General features: G+C 41.7%; 1 protein-coding gene across 4 annotated transcripts in view; it reads left to right on the top strand.

Annotated features, from left to right (window-relative positions):
- Positions 1–19,450, top strand: part of FRMD4A (FERM domain containing 4A) — a 1,911,200-nt gene that overhangs the window by 1,736,327 nt on the left and 155,423 nt on the right. For all 4 annotated transcript variants that reach the window (XM_044087941.1, XM_044087942.1, XM_044087944.1 and 1 more), the window contains exon 17: positions 19,105–19,333. In XM_044087941.1, the coding sequence (XP_043943876.1) occupies positions 19,105–19,333 (229 nt within the window). The remainder of the gene's footprint in view (positions 1–19,104; positions 19,334–19,450) is intronic.

The following is a 19,450-nucleotide window of genomic DNA, read 5'->3' as shown; positions in this document are numbered from 1 at the left end:
CTGCTAGGTCATAACACTCCAAAAACATATGTCCCCAGTTAGCTCTCTCTCCTCAATTACACCTTCAATATTTGCTATCTACCTGAGGGAAAAAAATCTTTAAAGTCTGATTGGGGTATGGAATATTAAACTTTCTGGACTTTTTTTTGCATACTTGGGAGCTTGTAAATTGCATTCCCATTCTCTGTTCCCAGTCTTTCCTAACCTCCTTTGATTAATTCTTATAGTTATTTTGCAATGTTTGTATGCCCTACTAATTATCCCTTTTCTTACAGCAGCTTCTGATTAATCTAAAAACTCTACCAGAACAGGCCCTTCACGTATGAGAATTGAGCAGCAGCAACCAGCAATGTACTGAGATAGTCCTAATTGGCATTACCCATGCTGCCCCTAAAGATGTAGCTAACTTATTTGCAGATAGGCTTGGCACTGACTTTACCCAGAAACTACAATTTTCCATAGTCTTGAGTCTTGTTAACCCCCCCCCCTCAAGATCACAGTGGAGAGGTCCTGAGTTTGCTATCAAAAACTTAAAATACCTATTCTGTGGTCCCAGACAATTTACCTGAATGCTTAATAGCTAGCCATAAACATGCCCTTGCTGCCCCCTCCTCCAGCTGTATAACTTAAGATTTGCCATAGGATATGTCCCTTAGGTTTGGAAAACAGCTATAATGCCCCTCACAAAGGGGCCCTACTACTGGCCATGTAAAGTATAGACCCATCATCCTACCTAGCACAATCTACAAACATACCTCTCAGCTGTCCAGAATTTTGCAGAATGTTCAGATTTTTGAGTCATATTTTTGGTCTGCTCCTCATAAAAGTTATGATTTTCTGGCATCTCACTGTGGATTGAAGTTACTACAGACATTTTGGTTCCAGATTTTCATATCCTTCGGAAAATTCATACTAATGCAAAGTCTGTTATCAACTTCCTAAGTCTATAAGAGCAGTATTTAATACCTGTCCCTGATTTTTGGTCTTCGCCCCCTATTATTTTTTTGTCCAGATGTCTTGCACTCAGAGCTTGAGAGGTATATTTGCGAACCATGAAACATCTCTCAGACTTCATAAACTGTGATGTTAAAATATTCATGCAGATGGACCCACAACAATTTGGTTTTGTCAAGGTTAGTTCATGTCTGCTTAATTTAATAAATTTCTTCTAAAAGGACACAGAGACAGAGGATTGGGGTTAATCAGTTGCAACAGCATGTCTGGATGTGGCCAGTGCCTTTGACACTGTACCCCACTGTGGCATTGTTAATAAGCTAGAAGACTTCAAGGTAGACTCTTGTGTGGTTAAATGAATTTCAAATGTGCTGAAAGATGGAATTCGATGCAACTTCAGAAAGCAAGAGAGTAATGAAGTACCAGAATGCTCAGCGCTGGGACCCCTCTTTTTAGGCATGTACTTTCCTGACCCCCATACCATAAATCCAGGACAGTGACTGCAGAGTGAGTGTCAGTCACTCTCCTCCAGATGCAAAATTGATGTACCAAAAACTAATCTTTACAAATCAGTGGTGTACAAATTCATCTATGGCCTGACCTGTCTTGCCTTCTTGCAAACAGAAGATAGATCTTCTGGGTAGATATCAGCTAGGTGCACATGATCTCTTTAGTTACTTGCCTTATAAGTCCTTGGATCCTTTAAGGGTCTTGAAATGATCTAGTAGAGGTCATAATGAAATTGTATAACAATGATGCAGCTAGAGTTAAAGATAGCTCTAAACCTGATTGGTTTTACATTGACACAAAAACAGTCTGTACTGCATTAAATTGTTTTACATTGACAAAAGAATAAAACAAGAATGCATTCTATCCAATTTGATGGCATGATTATAAAACTAAGACAAAAGGGGACTGCACCAATAAATAAGTGAACTAAACCCTTCATTGATGAGATATGCTGATGACTTATTGGATACAGGCAGTGCAGAAGGTTACAAAGAAAATAGAAAATATAGCCACAAAGTACAAATTGTAGATAAATATTGAAAAATATTAGTTTTTGAAAATAGTGGTAAAACAATGTTTGTGAATTAAGAGAAAGGTCTGAACACGTGAATCACTATTTATAAATATTAGGTGTAAAGTATACCTCAGACAATACATGGCCAACACAAGTCAGATGCTTATAAATAAAGATGCAAAAATCACTTTAGTGGGTTAATATCATATATTGTTACTGTTTGAAGTGATAGTTCAAACTCATGTGGAAAAAATGGGAAGGAGGTTTTGAATGGAAGGATGGATGTTGCAGAGGTGTTTGCACAGAGTAACAGTGTACTCCGTGATGTATATGACTTGCTGAACTATTTACTGACTCTTCCTAAATCCTGTCCTATAGGCTACTTAAGAAGTGAGTTAAATATTAATAAGGAGGAAATTATATAGAATGCAAGCATGTTTTTCTTAGTTGAAATATACAAGACAATTGGAATAAAATGTAATTAAGCAAATTTTCATGGATTGACAGAAGTGAATATACCTATAGGTCACAAAAAATAATAGAAATGATTTTAGGTAGATATGGGCTAAATTTCTTAGAACATTATTTGGAGAAGAAAACTGTTTTAAGCAATGAATGCCTACCCCCAAATCAAGTGAATCCATAAAGGATTTTAGAAGGAAAGAGGATAAGCAGAATATAGAAAGCAGTAGATGTTCAAAGACATGTTCTTGTGATTTTAAAGGAAGCTATTTTTAATCTGCATAACATGCAAATTCAAAATTTATAACAATCTAGGGAAAAGAATTAATAGGTTTTATAAAGTTCTTCCCTATGCAGTATTAAAGGAGGAGGACTTAATACATATCCTTTTAGAATGTTGTTATACATGGAAATAAGCACTGACCTCCTCCATAAAGTTGTTAGAGAAGCACAGAAATGGTACGTTATTGGTAAAGAATGTTAAATGTGTGAAACGTTCACTATAGATGAACCAACAGTGAAATGCCATTAATATTTAGCAACATGTACTATATAGATGAACCAACAGTGAAATGCCATTAATATTTAGCAACATGTACTATATAGATGAACCAACAGTGAAATGCCATTAATATTTAGCAACATGTACTATATAGATGAACCAACAGTAAAATGCCATTAATATTTAGCAACATGTACTATTCGGAAGAAGTAAGAAGGTAGTAAATATTAAGGTAAAATCTAAGCCATACATGTGACATTTTGAGAGTATATTGTGTGCGTGTATGTGTTTCAGAAGTATAAGGAAATTTGTATCTTGTATATACATTTGATGCAGCTAATCTATAGAAATAAAGATGTTTTGAACCTGATGGAATGAATTCAGAGTAATGTTAGTAGAAGGGTGTCAGGCATTGACGGCAGAAGATAAGAAAAAAGGCAGAAGTTGTTGGAAATGTTCTTTCTTGATGGAAGGGCAGACAGGAAATTTGAGTGGCCATGAAAGCATTACCATGAACAGGTAAGATGTGTCCTGGCATTAGTCTGTGTGTACAAATTTGTTGCTAGGTTATTGAAGTACTTCTGAGAGAGGATTGCTGATCCATAGAATGTATTTCTGGGATGGGTGGCAGAGAAAATCTGCTGAAACATTTAGAGCAACATTGGATAGCTGGAGAGAGTAGTGAAGTATAATACACAATTCACTTTTCTGTAGGCAGACTAAAGAAGCTTTGTTTCCTTCTGCAATCATTTGAAATAAAACATGTTTGTGTTTACTATTTTAGAAGTATATGTGCATGTATACTTTGTTGTAATACTAGCCTAGTTTTAATACTGAAGCTACAGCAGGGCAGTAAAGTAACCGATTGTCAGGTCAGGTTTAGCAAAAGGCAGCTTTATTGCTGCTTTCTGTTCAAGCTGAAGTCAGAGCAGTTAGCACTTTGGTGCTGCCCTTCATTCCTGAGTTTGATTGATAAAAGACACACATTTAAAAGACAATTTATTGCTTTGGTCTGATTTTTTTTATTTAAACACTGATCAGATGTATTTATGAATATATGATATGTGAATGTTACTAATTCAGTCTCCTGTTTGTACTGTGTTTGTGTCGAGTTTACATAGTAAACCTAATTAAGTTTCAGAATCTAAAGTTACCCAGATGTTCTCTCCCTTTGTGGTTCCAAACTGTTTTGCATAATATTTTGTAAATATGTCTATAACGTGTTTATCGATTGTATGTCTTTATTCTTACCCCATTGTATATATCTGTAAAATGGTTTTCTGTTATGCTCAAGATCTTTGTATACATTTTTCTCAAAAAAAATTCTTGATACTCACACACTATTATTTCCCCAGTTATTTCAATTTTCAAAGTTATAGTTCAATTTTATTTCCATTTCTTTTATTTTTGCTTTCTTTCAGTAAGTATATTGTTCTTCTACAAATATGCTCCTAACCATGTGTGCCTAGATTCTGATTTTGAACATTTTTTTTTTTCATTCAATTTTCCTTTGAAAACTTGTCACATTCCTTCTGCCATCTTTCCACTGAATGCATCAATCCAATTAGTTTTATATAGTGAATGTATTGCTTCAATTTAGTTTGTCTTTTCGGCTTTTCCCTGTTAAGGGTCGCCACAGCGGAACTCTGGTCAGCTAATGATTGACAGTCGATTTTTATGGTGCCGAGTTGTCAGCCCGATACCCAACCTTCAGTGAAGGCACGCACATTCACGCATGTCTTTCGGAGGCCACTCGACCACAGGGAGAACATGCAGACTCTACACAGAAGGCACTCCAGCCGAGAATCGAACAGGAGTACCTCTTGCTGTGAGGTAACAATGCTACCGCTGTACCACCGCGGATCTATTGCTTCAATCTAGTCTTATTAATTGTACATGGGTTTAGATTCAGTTTGGCAGAATTATCTATCAATAGTTTAACCATTATAACAACATCATCATTGCACCATCAAAGGTGGTAAAACTTGACAAAAAGTAACAAATCATCTCATAAGAAATACAAACAATATCTGTTCTCTTCCCTGATAAGTTACTGTGTGCAGCAATTGTTCCTGAACATACATTGCAAATGATTTCATTACTAATGTTGTAGAATCAGTCTTTCTTTATGTGTGTATGTATTTATTTTTGCTTGGATGTTCTGTATATTCCCACTAAGCAGCTTCTTAAATTAAGGTATCTTAAGGCCCTACTTACATCCAGTATTTTTGGTCCTGGCAAGCATAACACTGTTTTGATGCTCATTATTGTCGTTGCAAATGTGAGCATCAATTCTTTCACTTCTAGTATAACATTTCTGATAAGATCTGAAGACTCTTCCACCTGTAATTCAGCTGCTGTTTCAGATGTTCTTCGTGTTTCACTGTTGCAGTCATCATATTTGGGTTATCCCTGCCAAGGTGGCCCTCAGCCGGCCCGAAAACCAGATGCTTAGTATTTTTGCATCTGTTGCTGTCACTTCAGGACTGACATCGGGTCGTCAGTAGTATAAAGTAAGGCAGCCGACGCCATTACGTCAGTCTTTCTTGCCGCGGAGCCCGAAGCAGAAGCAGTTCACACGAGTGCCGGTTGGCCGCTACCTGAGTTTCGTCTTTCGAATTGAAGCTGAAGTCTTCTAAAGCTAAGTACCCCATTGGGGATCCTTTTTTCTTGCACTAACCAATGTCAGAAAAACTTAACAATTGTCTCGCCTGTGGAAAGAAAATATCACACTGAGACTTTCATTCTTACTGCGTCACTTGCTTAGGCCCAGACCATGACGTTCCCCGCTGTTGCTTCTGTGCTTTGTTCAATGCCAGAACTATTAAGTTGTTGGGCCCTTATTGTAGCTAGATATTTTCGCTTACTGTCCTCGAATTTTGAAATGGCTTCGGTAAGCCATCCGACAGCAGATCTTTGGAAAAAGCTAAAGATAGACAGAGACAGACTGCACAGGTCCAAACCTACCGACGATGCTTCCGATAAGCTAGTCAGTTCTCCGGTCCTCAGTGAGGTGCTTTTGTAGCCCCTGATGCTCGCTTCTGTGGATTCGCAAGCTGCTACCGAGAACCTTTCGGAGTCCGTTATGCTGCAAAACTCTTCTTCGACTAAGGATCCTGTGGTTCTCTCTCCCTTGGATGGGTCCGGAGCCACTGAGCAGGCACCGGGTTCCAAGGAAGTCCTTCACACTACTGATTCTTGACACAAACCAACGACTTCTTTCACGTCTACCTTTCTTTCGAAAACCACCGAGTTTCTTAGGCTCAGGGTACAAACCACACCCAAGAAACCGACGACCCAATATCAGGCAACTACTTCCTTGCCTCAGTCTCAAATGCTTAAAATGGCAGAAGACCTTATCATGCTGATCAGTGGAAGCCAAGCTACCCCTTCCAAAAGAAAAAGTGCTCTGTCCCCTTTAGTTTTGTCTGAACAGGAGTCTGATGACTGTGATGCATCTGAATATGAAGACATGCAACACCTCTCTGATGCAGAGGATTCCATTCATTCAGCCTCTCCCCCAGAGGACTTTTCCTTTGGGGAAACCCCTCATACCTTAAGGGAGAATTTCCAATGGGAAAGTCAGGACTACCCTCAGTCTAAAAAGAAACTTGGGGAATTCTTAGATCTTCCACAGCACAGACCTCTGGCCATTCCCCCAGTCCTGGATGTTGTGGAGGATGTTTTTCTGGAATCCAGTTTGACTCCTGACACCCTCCCTCCTGCACCCAGAAAACCAGACAGGTATTACAGAGTCCCTGACTCACACACATTTCTTTTAAAAATCCTACTGCTGACCCTAAGGTAATTTCTCAAGGGCCTAAAGGAATTAAAGTAACCTCTGCTAAGAATCCCACCCCCTCAGATAGGGATTCCCGAGCACTAGACAGGGTAAAAAAGTATACACCTCTGCTACTCTTGCTGTCAGAGCACTAAATTGCCAGTTCCATATGCTAAAATGTCAGCAACATACCCTGGAGCTCTTCAAACAAAAAAATGCCTTCATTTCCTGCTTGTGCAGAATCTAGAGAGTAACAAGACTTAATGCATTCTGCCAGTCAAGTAACTAAACACAACTTGCACTATGGTTTTGATGCAATATAAGCTTCTTGCAGGGCAGCAGTCACCGGTTCTATCCTTAGAAAACATGCATGGCTTAAGGAACAGCCCTTGCCAGACCATGTTAAATCTAAATTGTTGGATGCCCCCTTGCACAAAGACAACTTATTTAGCACTAAGGCTGAAGATGTCGTAAAAAAGATGGAAGAAAAAGCAAAATCTATGCAGACAGTTAAGTACTTCTTACAGGTCCAGCCACCCAGGTTCAGCAGGCATTGTCCCTCCAAGCACTGGTCCTTTCCTGTTCCCACCAGGTCAGTTCAGCCCAGACCCCGTGGAAGCAGACAGCAGCCACAGGGAATGCAGAGATCTAAACAGTGGACTTCCTCCACTTCAAAAACAGGGAGTTCTAAGCCACCCCCTTATGGCAAGAACTTACATTGACTCTCCTCCCCACCCACCTCCCTCTGCCCACCTTCACTTAACCCTAGGAGGAAAACTCTCCTTTCACGCAAGAACCTGGGCCACCATTACCAACGACCGCTGGGTTCTCAACTTAGTGTCCCAGGGATACAGATTTCTTACCACACCCTTCCAACTCCAAAAGGGTTCCCAGATCTACCTCCCTCCAAACTAGTGGGCAGAGTTGCAAAAGCAAGTCCTTTCCCTACTCTCTATGAGAGCAATAGAGCATGTTCCTGCAGAACAGAAATCCCAAGGTTTCTACTCCAGACCTTTTCTGGTACCCAGAAAAGAGGGCACCTGGCACTCCATCCTCGATCTATCCATTCTAAACACCTTCCTAGTGATACCAAAATTCAAAATGGTCACCCTCCAGCAGCTGCTACCCATGCTCTCCAAGGATGCTTGGCTAGCCACCCTAGACCTAAAAGAGGCCTACCTCCACATCCCTATCAGGGAATCCTGCAGGAAATATTTCTGTTTCAGGGCAGGATCTCTGCACTTTCAGATGTTCTTCATGTTTCATTGTTGCACTCATTACATTTGGGTTATTATCTGCTTTGCAGTAGCCCTCAGTCGGCCTGATTAACAAAGTGTTGGGTCCTGCGTCAGTTGCTGTCACTTCTTCCATGACGTCAGGTCGTCAGGGGTATAAAAAATGCAGCCGACGCCATTACATCAGTCTTTCTTGCTGTGCGGTGCCCGAAGGAGAAGCAGTTCGCAAGTGCCTGTCGTCCGACTCCTGAAATTTTCGTTTTAGAGTTTCAGAACCGAAGTCTTCAACTAAAGCTAAGTACCCCGTTTGGGAAACTTTTTTTTGCTCCTTACCAATGTCAGTAAAAGTTAATAATTGCATTACTTGTGGAAAGCAAATACCTCACAAAGATTTTTCATTCATACTGTATTCCTTGCCTAGGCACTGACCATGACGTACCTTGCTGTAGGTTTTGTGCTTTATTTAATCAGCGCACTATCCATCATCTGTATATCTTCACCTCGAAATATTTCGGTTCTCAGTTTAATTATCCAGAAATGTCGTTGGTTAGCCATCCGACTAGCGGGATTCTGAAAAAAACGTAAAGATAAAGACAGAGACAGGCCGCCGAGGTCCAAAACTGCCGACAACGCTTCTCCTAAGCCAATCACCAGTTCACCGGTACTCAGTGAGGCGCTTTCGCAGCCCCTGATGCCCACTACTTCTGACTCGCAGGCCTCTACTGAGACCCGGTCTGGTATGCCGCGAGATGCTTCAACTGTGGAACCTGTGGATGTCTCTACCTTGGATGGGTCTGGAGATGCTGTACAGGCACTGGCTTCTGAGCGTGTATTTAGGCCTATGGACTTGCATATTAAACCGATGCCTCCATCTTCATTTAGGCCAAAATCTCGAACCATGCCTAAGAAACCGACGCCCAGACCGCATGCTCAGGCCTCTAGGCCTAAAAAACAAATGATAAGAATGGCTGAAGATCTTATAACTCTAATCAGGGGAAGCCAACCTCCCCCTTCTAAGAGACCTAGGACTGAAGTTGTTTATGAATCTTCTGACCAGGATTCTGATTTTTCTGATTCTCCTGATGATCTGGATTTGCCCTTATCTACTTTTGAGGATTCTGATGCAGATGAGACTATTCCCTCTGCTTCCCCTCCAGAAGATTTTTCTTTTGGTGAGACTTTACATACTCTAAGCGAACATTTCCACTGGGAAAGCCAGGATTCTTCTGATTCAAAGAAGAGGCTTAGGGATTTCTTATTCCTGCCTCGGCATAGGCCTTTAGCTATACCTCCTGTACAGGACATTGTTGATGATGCATTTTCAGAATCTAGTTTGGCTCCTGATTCTTTGCCTCCTGCTCCCAGAAAGCCTGACAGATATTACAGGGTTCCTGATTCATGCAAGTTCCTTTTCAAACATCCTATTGCAGATCCAGAGACTATTTCACAGGGACCAAGGGCATTAAGGCTTCTACTGCTATGAATCCTACCCCCTCTGATAGAGACTCCAGGGCACTGGATAGATGGGGTAAGAAGGTTTACACTTTTGCAACCTTGGCCATTAGGGCTTTAAACTGCCAGTTTCATATGTTAAAGTATCAACAACATGTTATTGGATTGCGTAAACAGAAAATGCTGTTGATTCCTGACTGTGCTGAACATAAAGAATTACAGGATTTAATGCATTCTTCTGAACAGGTTGGAAAACATACTTTGCAATGTGGATTTGATTCATTAGAGGCGTCTTGCAGGGCTGCTGTTACTGGGTCTGTGCTCAGAAGGCATGCTTGGCTTAAGGAGCAATCTTTGCCTGATTATGTTAAAGCTAAATTGTTGGATGCTCCCTTAATTCAGGACCGCCTGTTTGGCAACAAGGCTGAGGAAGTTCTTAAAAGGATGGAAGATAAAGCTAAATCTATGCAAACTGTCAAAGATTTCTTACAAGTTCAGCCTCCTAGATTTAGTAGGCACTGGTCCTCTAAGAATTGGTCCTTTCCGGCCCCTTCCAGGTCTTCTCAAGCCAAACCCAGACACAGCAGAAACCCCAGGTTTCAGTCCCAAGGGACACACAAAACTAAGCAGTGGGGGGTTTCCACACCCAAATCTGGGAGTAGTAAGACTCCCCCCTATGGAAAACTGTGTCAGTGACTTGCTTTTAAAATTTCCAAGCAATTCCCAATTGAATGCTCCTTTAGGCGGAAAGATTGGTCTGCAGGCCAAAAACTGGGAACTCGTTACCCAGGACAAATGGGTTTTTAAATATAGTGTTCCAAGGATACAAATTTCACTTCCACACATTACCAACTCAAAGTGGGTGGCCAGATCTACCCCCAAATCAGTGGGCAGAGGCCCAAAATTAAGTACTCTCTCTCTCTTAAACATGGAGGCTATTCAGTTGGTACCAGAAGAGGAAAAGGGACAAGGTTTCTATTCAAAACTTTTCTTGGTACCCAGAAAAGGCAATACATTGCATCCTATTCTGGACCTTTCTACTCTAAACACCTTCCTGGTGATTCCAAAATTCAAAATGCTGACGCTTCACCAGCTGCTTCCTATGCTAGGCAAAGATGCATGGTTAGCAACACTGGACGTAAAAGAAGCATACCTGCACATCCCTATCGGGGAGTCTTGCAGAAAATACCTATGCTTCAAAGCAGGCTACATGCACGATCAGTTCTCTGCACTGCCCTTTGGCTTATCTACTGCACACAGGGTATTCACAAAGTGCCTAGCTCCAGTCATTGCATTTTGCAGGCAAAGAAATATTCAAATATACCCATACCTGGGCGATTGTCTAATTCAGGCAGAAAGTCAGGACATACTTTTGAAACATCTGGCCTTTGTTCAAGGGGTACTGACTTGTCTGGGGTACACCATAAACGAAATGAAGTCACACCTGGTACCCTGTCAACAAATTACATTCCTGGAAGCAAGCTTGAATACAACTTCCCAGATGGCTTTCCTCACGCCGGAGAAACGGATTCATTTGACAACCTACTTCAAACAAGTGGCCACAAAAACCCATCTGTCTGCAAGGCAAATTCTGCAAGCCTTGGGGTTCATGGCCTCCTGCATTCGTCTAATTACATATGCAAGGCTGCATATGAGGAAACTACAGTGGTATCTCAAAAGCCTATGGTGTCAACATTTACAGGCTCTAGAAGCAAGGATTCCAATCATACCTTGCCTATGCCTAGAGTTCCTTTGGTGGGCAGAGGCCTGCCACCAAAACAGGGGACTACCATTCACACTACCACCGCCACCCAAATTTTAACAACAGACGCATCAGACTATGCATGGGGGGGGGGGGGCTCACCTGGCAGGGAAGTGCATTCTGGGCAAATGGAACCCAAGTCAAATGCACCTGCACATAAATCAAAAGGAAATGTTAGCTCTACAGAATGCACTGACAGCCTTCAAGGACCACATTCTTCCAGGACACCTAATGGTAAAGACGGACAACACCACTGTGATGTGGTACATAAGCAAGCAGGGGGGTACTCATTCTTACCCCCTCTGCAGACTAGCCATGGCATTGTGGAACACAGCCTTGAGCTACCAAGTGAACCTACAAGCTCAATTCCTGCCAGGAAAATTAATACACTGGCAGACGGACTAAGCAGAAACCTCATGGACCCACACGAGTGGAAACTGGAACCAAGAATTTTCAGCATGTTGACAAGCAAATGGGGGAGCCTAGATATAGACCTGTTTGCCTCCCCCCAGAACCATCAATTAGACAAATTTTGCACAAGGATTCCCCACAAGCTAGCCTGGAAAGTGGGTGCTCTATCCTTCAGTTGGAAAAACCTATCAGTTTATGCCTTTCCTCCTCTGCCTCTGCTCTCCAAAGTGCTACTAAAGATCAAACAGGACAAGCCAAAGACGATTTTAATTGCACCAGACTGGCCTCGCCAACACTAGTACCCACTCTTGCGCAGTGTGTCACGCTTGGCTCCATGGCACCTGCCTCAGAATCCTTCCCTGTTGTCTCAGCAGGAGAACCAGATTCTGCACCCTCAGCTGCAAACCCTGAACCTAGCAGCCTGGCTAATTACCTAATCTTTCCTTTACCATCCCTCAGTAAATCAGTGATGGATATAATTTTAGAGGCAAGGAGGCCCAGTACCAGAAAATCTTATGCTGCAAAATGGAAAAGATTTTTTGCCTGGAATGAACGCAGCAGCGTCCAACTTACCTACAATTCTACAATACTTGACTGAGATGCTTCATAAGGGCTTGTCCTTTTCCTCCATCAAAATTTATGCCTCAGCCATTTCAGCTCATTATAGCATGGAGCCCTCCCCTCTTCTCTCACCCACTGCTCAAGCAGTTCCTCAGAGGGGCCAAAAACTTAAGGCCACACAGCCTGGGATCTTAACTTTGTCTTGGAGAAACTCACTCTTCCTCCTTTCGAGCCAGCTGCTACTGCAGATTTAAAATTTCTTTCCTGGAAAACAGCTTTCCTTTTAGCTATCACTTCTACAAGACAGCTATCTGAATTACAAGCCCTTATGGCAGTGGAACCTTTTATCATCTTTCATGCGGACAGGGTGTCCCTCAGAACCAATCCCTCCTTCATGCCCAAGGTGGTATCCAGTGTGGCTCTTAATCAGTCCATTCATTTGCCTACCTTCTTTCCTAACCCACAGAACAAAGGGGAATGGATATTGCACTCTTTAGATGTGCACAGACAGGTTAGATTCTACTTGGACAGGATTAAACCTCAAAGGAAATCTGAACAACTGCTGGTGGCATTTGCTGCAGGTACAGAGGGGAAAGCCATTTCAAAACAAACTATTTCAAAATGGATAGGCCACTGCATTCTTTTCTGCTATAAGCACCATGGAAAACCTATCCCACAGGGCATCAGACCCCATTCAACCAGGGCTACATCTGCCTCTACAGCCTTTCTCAGGGGCGTCCCTACTAGGGACATCCTAGAAGCCTGCTACCTGGAGTTCTGTACATACTTTCACCAAGCATCATCATTTGCCAATTTTCTCTAAATCCAGAGCTGGTTTTGCCACTGCAGTCTTGCAGGGCCTTATAGCTGGTCCTAATTCTAGTTAAATTCCTCCTCCCAACCATAGCTTTGGGAATCTACCCAAATGTAATGACTGCAACAGTGAAACACGAAGAACATAGTGCAATTGTGTACACTTACCATAAATGTAGATGTTCGAGTGTATTCACTTTTGCAGTCCTGGTTACCCTCCCTCCAGCCCCCTTTCTTCTTTTGGCTATATCTCTACTCTCACCTACTATGCTCAAAAGCTTTTTGGTGTATTTGCTTTTTTGTTGGAGGTATATCCTTGTATTTATAGATTTAATTGCTTCCCATTAGGGGGGCACCTGACATCTGGGGCAAGAAAAACTGATGTAATGGCGTTGGCTGCATGTTTTATACCCCTGACGACCTGATGTCATGGAAGAAGAAGGGACAGCAGCCGATGCAGGACCCAAGACTTTGTTAATCAGGCCAACTGAGGGCTACTGCAAAGCAGATAACCCAAATGTAATGATTGCAACAGTGAATACACTCTAACATCTACATTTATGGTAAGTGTACACAACTGTACTTTCTCTGCACTTCCCTTTGGCTTATCTGCTGCTCCCAGAGTTTTCACAAAATTTCTGGCTCCACCCATTGCCTTTTGCAGACAAAGGAATATCCAGATTTACCCATACTTAGATGACTGCCTAATTCAGGCAGACAGCCAGGAAAAGCTGCTCAAGCACCTAGCTTTTGTAAAGTCCCTACTAACCGTCTTTAGGGTACACAATCAATGAAAAGACATCCAAACAGGTACCCACCCAAAGAATTATATTCCTGGGAGCAAGCCTGGATACAGCATCCCAGATGGCATTCCTTACACCAGAAAAGCAAACTTTCCTGACAGCCTGCTTCTGTCAACTAGCCACCAGACCCCAGTTATTTGCAAGGAAAATCCTGCAAGCTGTGGGGTTCATGGCATTTTGCATTCGACTCATTCCATATGCCAAATTGCATATGAGGAAACTTCAGTGGTACCTAAAAAGCCTTCGGTGTCAACACTTTCAAGATCTGGAGACTCTTATACCCATGATACCTTGCCTCAGAAAAGATTTTCTTTGGTGGGCAACAGCATGCTCCCACAACAAGGGAATACCTTTCTCAACACCCCCTGCTGCCCAGACCCTCACCACAGATGCATCAGACTATGCCTGGGGTGCACACCTGGACGGCAGGTGCATTCAGGGCCAATGGAGCCCACAGCAAATCCCTCTGCACATCAGCCAAAAAGAGATGATAGCTGTCCAGCACGCCTTGACAGCTTTCGTGCCTTTTCTCTCCCCAGGGGCTCTCCTGATCAAAACAGACAACACCACTGCAGGGAGGGGCTCACTCCTACCCTGGATTGCAGGCTGGCCATGACCCTTTGGTATATAGCTGCTGCTGTGCAACTCCACCTGTTAGCACAATTCCTACCTGGTTCCCAAAACTCTGTCAGACCACTAAGCAGAAATCTTCTGGACCCACACAAGTGGCAGCTCGACAAAAGAACCTGCACCCTAATAACTCAGAAATGAGGCACCCTGAAGGTCGACCTCTTTGCCTCCCACACCAACCATCAGCTCAGCAAGTTCTGCACCAGGGAGCATCACTGCATGGCTTGAAAAGTGGATGCCCTGTCCTTCCCCCTGGGTCAATCTATTGGTCTATGCCTTTCCTCCACTACCTCTCATCCCCAGGGTATTGGTCACAATAAAGGAGGAAAAAACAAGGACAATTCCTATTGCTCCAGACTGGCCTTGCTAGCACTGGTACCCACTGCTGGTCAGCCTGTCCCCACTGCTACCATGGCATCTCACTCAGATTCCAATCCTCCTGACCCGGAGGGCAGGAGAATTCATGCATCTCCAATTGCAGATCCTCAGTTTGGCAGCTTGGCTTATTCCCTAACCCCCGATCAATCTGCCAACCTCAGTAAACAGGTTCCAGATGTTATATGTGAGGCCAGAAGCCCTAGCGCTAGAAAATCTTGTGCTGACAAATGGAAAAGGTTCTGCACCTGGATTCAGGCTAAGGGAGCCAGTATGGCACAGCCCTCCCTCAATCTCATCCTGGATTACTTAGCTGACCTGCTACATAGTGGTCCCTCTTTTTCCTTTATTAAAATTCATGCCTCTGCTATCTCTGATAATTTCCCCACTGAGCAGCCCCTTTTTTCACACCCTCTGATCAAACAGTTCCTAAGAGGGGCTAGCAACTTAAGGCCACCCAGAAGAGCACCAGCCCCAGCTTAGGACCTTAACTTTGTATTGGAAAAGCTCACACTGCCCCCCTTCAAACCAGTCTCTTTAGCAGAGCTAAAATTTCTCTCCTGGAAGACCGTTTTCCTTCTGGCCAGCACTTCAGCCTGAAGGGTCTCCGAGCTGCAAGCACTCATGGCTGTGGAAACCTTCATCATCTTCCATGCTGACAGGGTATCCCTCAGGACTAACCCATCCTTCATACCCAAGGTGGTGTCCAGCATGGCTCTCAACCAATCCATTCATTTGCCCACCTTTTTTCCTAACCCACAGGACAAGGGGGAAAAGGATCCTGTACTCTCTATATGTGCATAGAGCTCAGATTCTGTCTAGACAGGACTAAATCCTTCAGAAAGTCTGATCAGTTGCTGATTAGTTTTGCTGCAGGGGCAGTGGGCAAAGCCATCGCCAAACAAACCATTTCCAAATGGATAGCCCCCAAGGGGGTTAGGACTCTCTCCACCAGAGCAGCCTCCACCTTTGCCGCTTTCCTCAGAGTAGTCCCCACCAGAGACATCCTGGAGGCTGCCACCTGGACATCTGTTTACACCCTTACCAAACATTACCACCTTCCTATCGTCTCCAAATCCAGGGCAGGGTTTGTTTCTGCAGTCTTGCAGGGCATCCTAGCCAGCCCCTAGTTTCCTTGACTTCCTCCACCCATTTCCTCAGCTTTGGGAATCAACCCAAATGTGATGACTGCAACAGTGAAACACGAAGAACATAGTACAGCTGTGTACACTTACCATAAATGTAGATGTTCGAGTGTATTCACTGTTGCAGTCCTGGTTTCCCTCCCTCCATTCCTTTCTTGTTTCTTCTTTTTCCTTAAAAGGGACATATTGTTATTTACTTTCTACTGGTGTGGTTCTTCCACCAGAACCTGGCTCCCACTTGGGGGCTCTTGACATGTTAGGGCAAGCAAAACTGATGTAATGGCGTTGGCTGCCTTACTTTATACTGTTGACATCCTCAAGTCAGTCCTGAAGCGACAGCAACCGACGCAGAAATGCTAAGCCTGTGGTATTCGTCCGAGGGCTACCCTGACAGGGATAAGCCAAATGTGATGACTGCAACAGGGAATACACCCGAACATCTAAATTTATGGTAAGTGTACACAACTGTACTTTCTTGCAAAAGAATAATCTCCATCACCATTAGTCTAATTAATTTCACTGTTTTCACCACCTACATTGTTTGTAAACATACAGTTCTCATCTACTTGCATTTGAACTTCAACAGCCCTGAGCCTTGCTATCAGTTTGTCTTCCTCCTCTTTCTTCTTTATTTTATTTTACATTTGTTGACTGGGGATGTCAGGCTAGGCACAAAGGACCCTTTTCAGCAGAGGCCCCTGGGGAGAAAAGCTCAGAAACAAAATCTTTTAAATTATACAATATCAACGTTCGGCAGAAAAACAATTAAAATACATGTTGCAATGTTAAAATAGATGTGATAGTAACTATATATATATATATATATATAATAGTTGTAAGGCTTTCTATAAAGATATACTCAATAGGATAGATGACACAGTACAAGATTGCTTCTAGTAACTCTTTAATCCTTCCCTGTTCAATTTAGATTTCTTCCTTATAACATGCTCCTTTTCTCATTTTTCTGCCTTTTCTGTTGGAATAATTGTCATTTTCTGGAGACTGAATATTTTGTGATTAAACAATCTTATAATTCTGTGTAATCTAGGTTTTACATAGCAAAGTTGTAACCTTATTTCAGTATATACATTAGTCAGTTTATTTTTATAGTATATATATATATATATATATATATATATATATATATATATATATATATATATATATATACACGTGTGCACACATTTATTTTCTTGTTTTGAAGTTTTTCACAGTCCAAACATGCCTACAGTCCAACAACTAGTTTTTACTAATTTTAGTGTTCCAACTCTAAATGCCTTCATGGGAGTAAAAATGTTGATGTGATGTTTCTTCCTTGGAAAGCTCATAATGCATTTTGAGGCACAGCTGGTGACTCGTTTTTTTCTTTTCTTTTCATTTTCAATCCTTAGTGGTCATCAAAACTTGTATGTGGTTAATTTTAATTATCTGCTATAACAGAAGAACAAGGGAAGCTAAAATGAGTCAAGTAAAAGAAAGCCAAAAAGAACACTATATTTAAACCAAATTAAGAATTTAGTCTCTAGCTAATAATGAGAATTGTAATTCTCAAAGAAGAGAAAAAAGAACTGAGGAAATCCATTTAGTTCAGAAGGTTGAGGCTGTTGGCTGTTAACAAGCTTCATCCTGCCATCATGGAGGTGATTCCCTCAATTTCCATTTGCAAAATCTGTTACTGTCAGCAAGTCACTTAACTAGACATTGCTTCAGGGTCACTCCTGAAAAGGGACATTTATAGCAAGTGGGTTTACCAAGTTAACACATAAGCATAAAAAAATGCAGGCTTTAAGGTTTTATGTAATGCTGGTGCAAGACCAGCATTGGTTTGCATAAGGGCTTCAGCACTAATGACAGACATTTCTGGCTAGGAAGTAAGACACAGGGGGTAAACCCAAATGTTATAATTTATTGTTGACTTCTCCACAGAGCGTATCACTCAATTTTTTTGGTGAAGAATTTGGATAAAGCCAAAAATGGGTTGACAAGTCCAGGACAATTTTTAAATGTTACTCTAATTCACGTAAAAAGTTAAAAGAGCTATTTTGCATCAACATGGATTTTCTGAAGAATAGAAAGTATGAAGCATTAATGATTGACATTATTTCTTGGTTGTAATCTTTAATGATGTACAGGAAAGTCAAACATTTACAAGGGACAGAGTAAAAAGAACTGAGACCCTGCTTTTAATTGATCATCCTTTATGACATCCCATGCTAGAAAACAATGCACAAAGATTTTGATGATATACCTGTAGGGCAGCAATTACAAAGATGTTTTTTTATTTTAAGAAATATGAATGCCTTCCTTTTTCATAGAAATTGAAAAATAGGTTTCATCATTGTTTCCATTTTGCAAAAAGGAATCGTTTTCTGTTCTTTGTACTTTGACTGTGTTGGTGTCTTGAGTTTTGTGGTATTTTAACCAGATGTAGGGCAGGGACAGACTCCGATAAATGTCATTGTCTTCCTTTTTGTGACCTGTCAGGTGATGGTAGCGGACTGTATTTCACATTATCCTGTTGTGAAGGGAGTAGAGTAACAGGATTAAAAGGGCATTCAATACTTTAGCTTGTAAAGGTACATTTGCTGACTTGTATTTATGGTAACCTGAGGCACATATTTAAAGAGCTGTTCAGGTTTTTCATGTTTCTGGGGGGGGGCTGATTTCAGATTCTGTACAGAAATAAACTGGTTATGTTTTGTGTGTTTTAAAAAGCTGATTATTATTTTCCAGAAGCAGAAAACATTGATGGGATTAAGGGTATGTCCCTACCATTTTCACTCAACACAATTGGATTGGCAGAATGGAAGTCATAGCATTTGCAATTACTGAATGTTTAGGGAAGGGGGAATAGTCATACCACAGAAGCTGTATATATCAGTAATGAAGGCACATATATATGTGGCTAAGACCAGTTTTGTAACACTTAAACTAGTTCTGAGGAAAGACTAAAGAATAGCTGCCATATATTGTACATGGTTAATAAAATCATTCCTGCTGCAGTCATTCTCACCTTGTGTACAAAGAACTGTTTTTGTCTTTTTGTGGAACTCTTGGATAAGCACCTATTTAAAATTAGTTTCATTTTGCACTCAGAGTGCTGACTTCACTGTATTTATTAGATGTTGTAGCTTGACATCCTGTCAGCACAAAAAATGAAAAGGGTTGTTTTGCTGTTTGTTTGTTTACTATAGGAAGCTGAGTTGGAACGGCTGGAGAGAGAGTTCGCAATTCAGTCACAGATCACCGAAGCAGCTCGCCGTCTCGCCAGTGATCCCAATGTTAGTAAAAAGCTAAAAAAGCAAAGGAAAACCTCTTATCTAAATTCACTTAAGAAACTGCAGGAAATTGAAAATTCAATTAATGAGCACCGAATTAAGTCTGGAAAAAAGCCAACTCAACGAGCTTCTCTCATCATTGAAGGTTTGTGATAAAGTATACTGTATTCTTGGGTGTGTATACATATTTTTTTTACTTCAGTAGTGGAACTGAAAAGGATTTGTGAAAAGTGGACATATTAAAGAAGATATTATCATAATG

The sequence above is a fragment of the Protopterus annectens genome, chromosome 11.part0, assembly GCF_019279795.1.
Source record: "Protopterus annectens isolate FY-2018-M chromosome 11.part0, PAN1.0, whole genome shotgun sequence".
In the NCBI taxonomy this organism is placed as follows: Eukaryota; Metazoa; Chordata; order Ceratodontiformes; family Protopteridae; genus Protopterus; species Protopterus annectens.
Note: the sequence above shows the minus strand (reverse complement) of the source record. Positions and strands in the feature narration are given on the sequence as shown.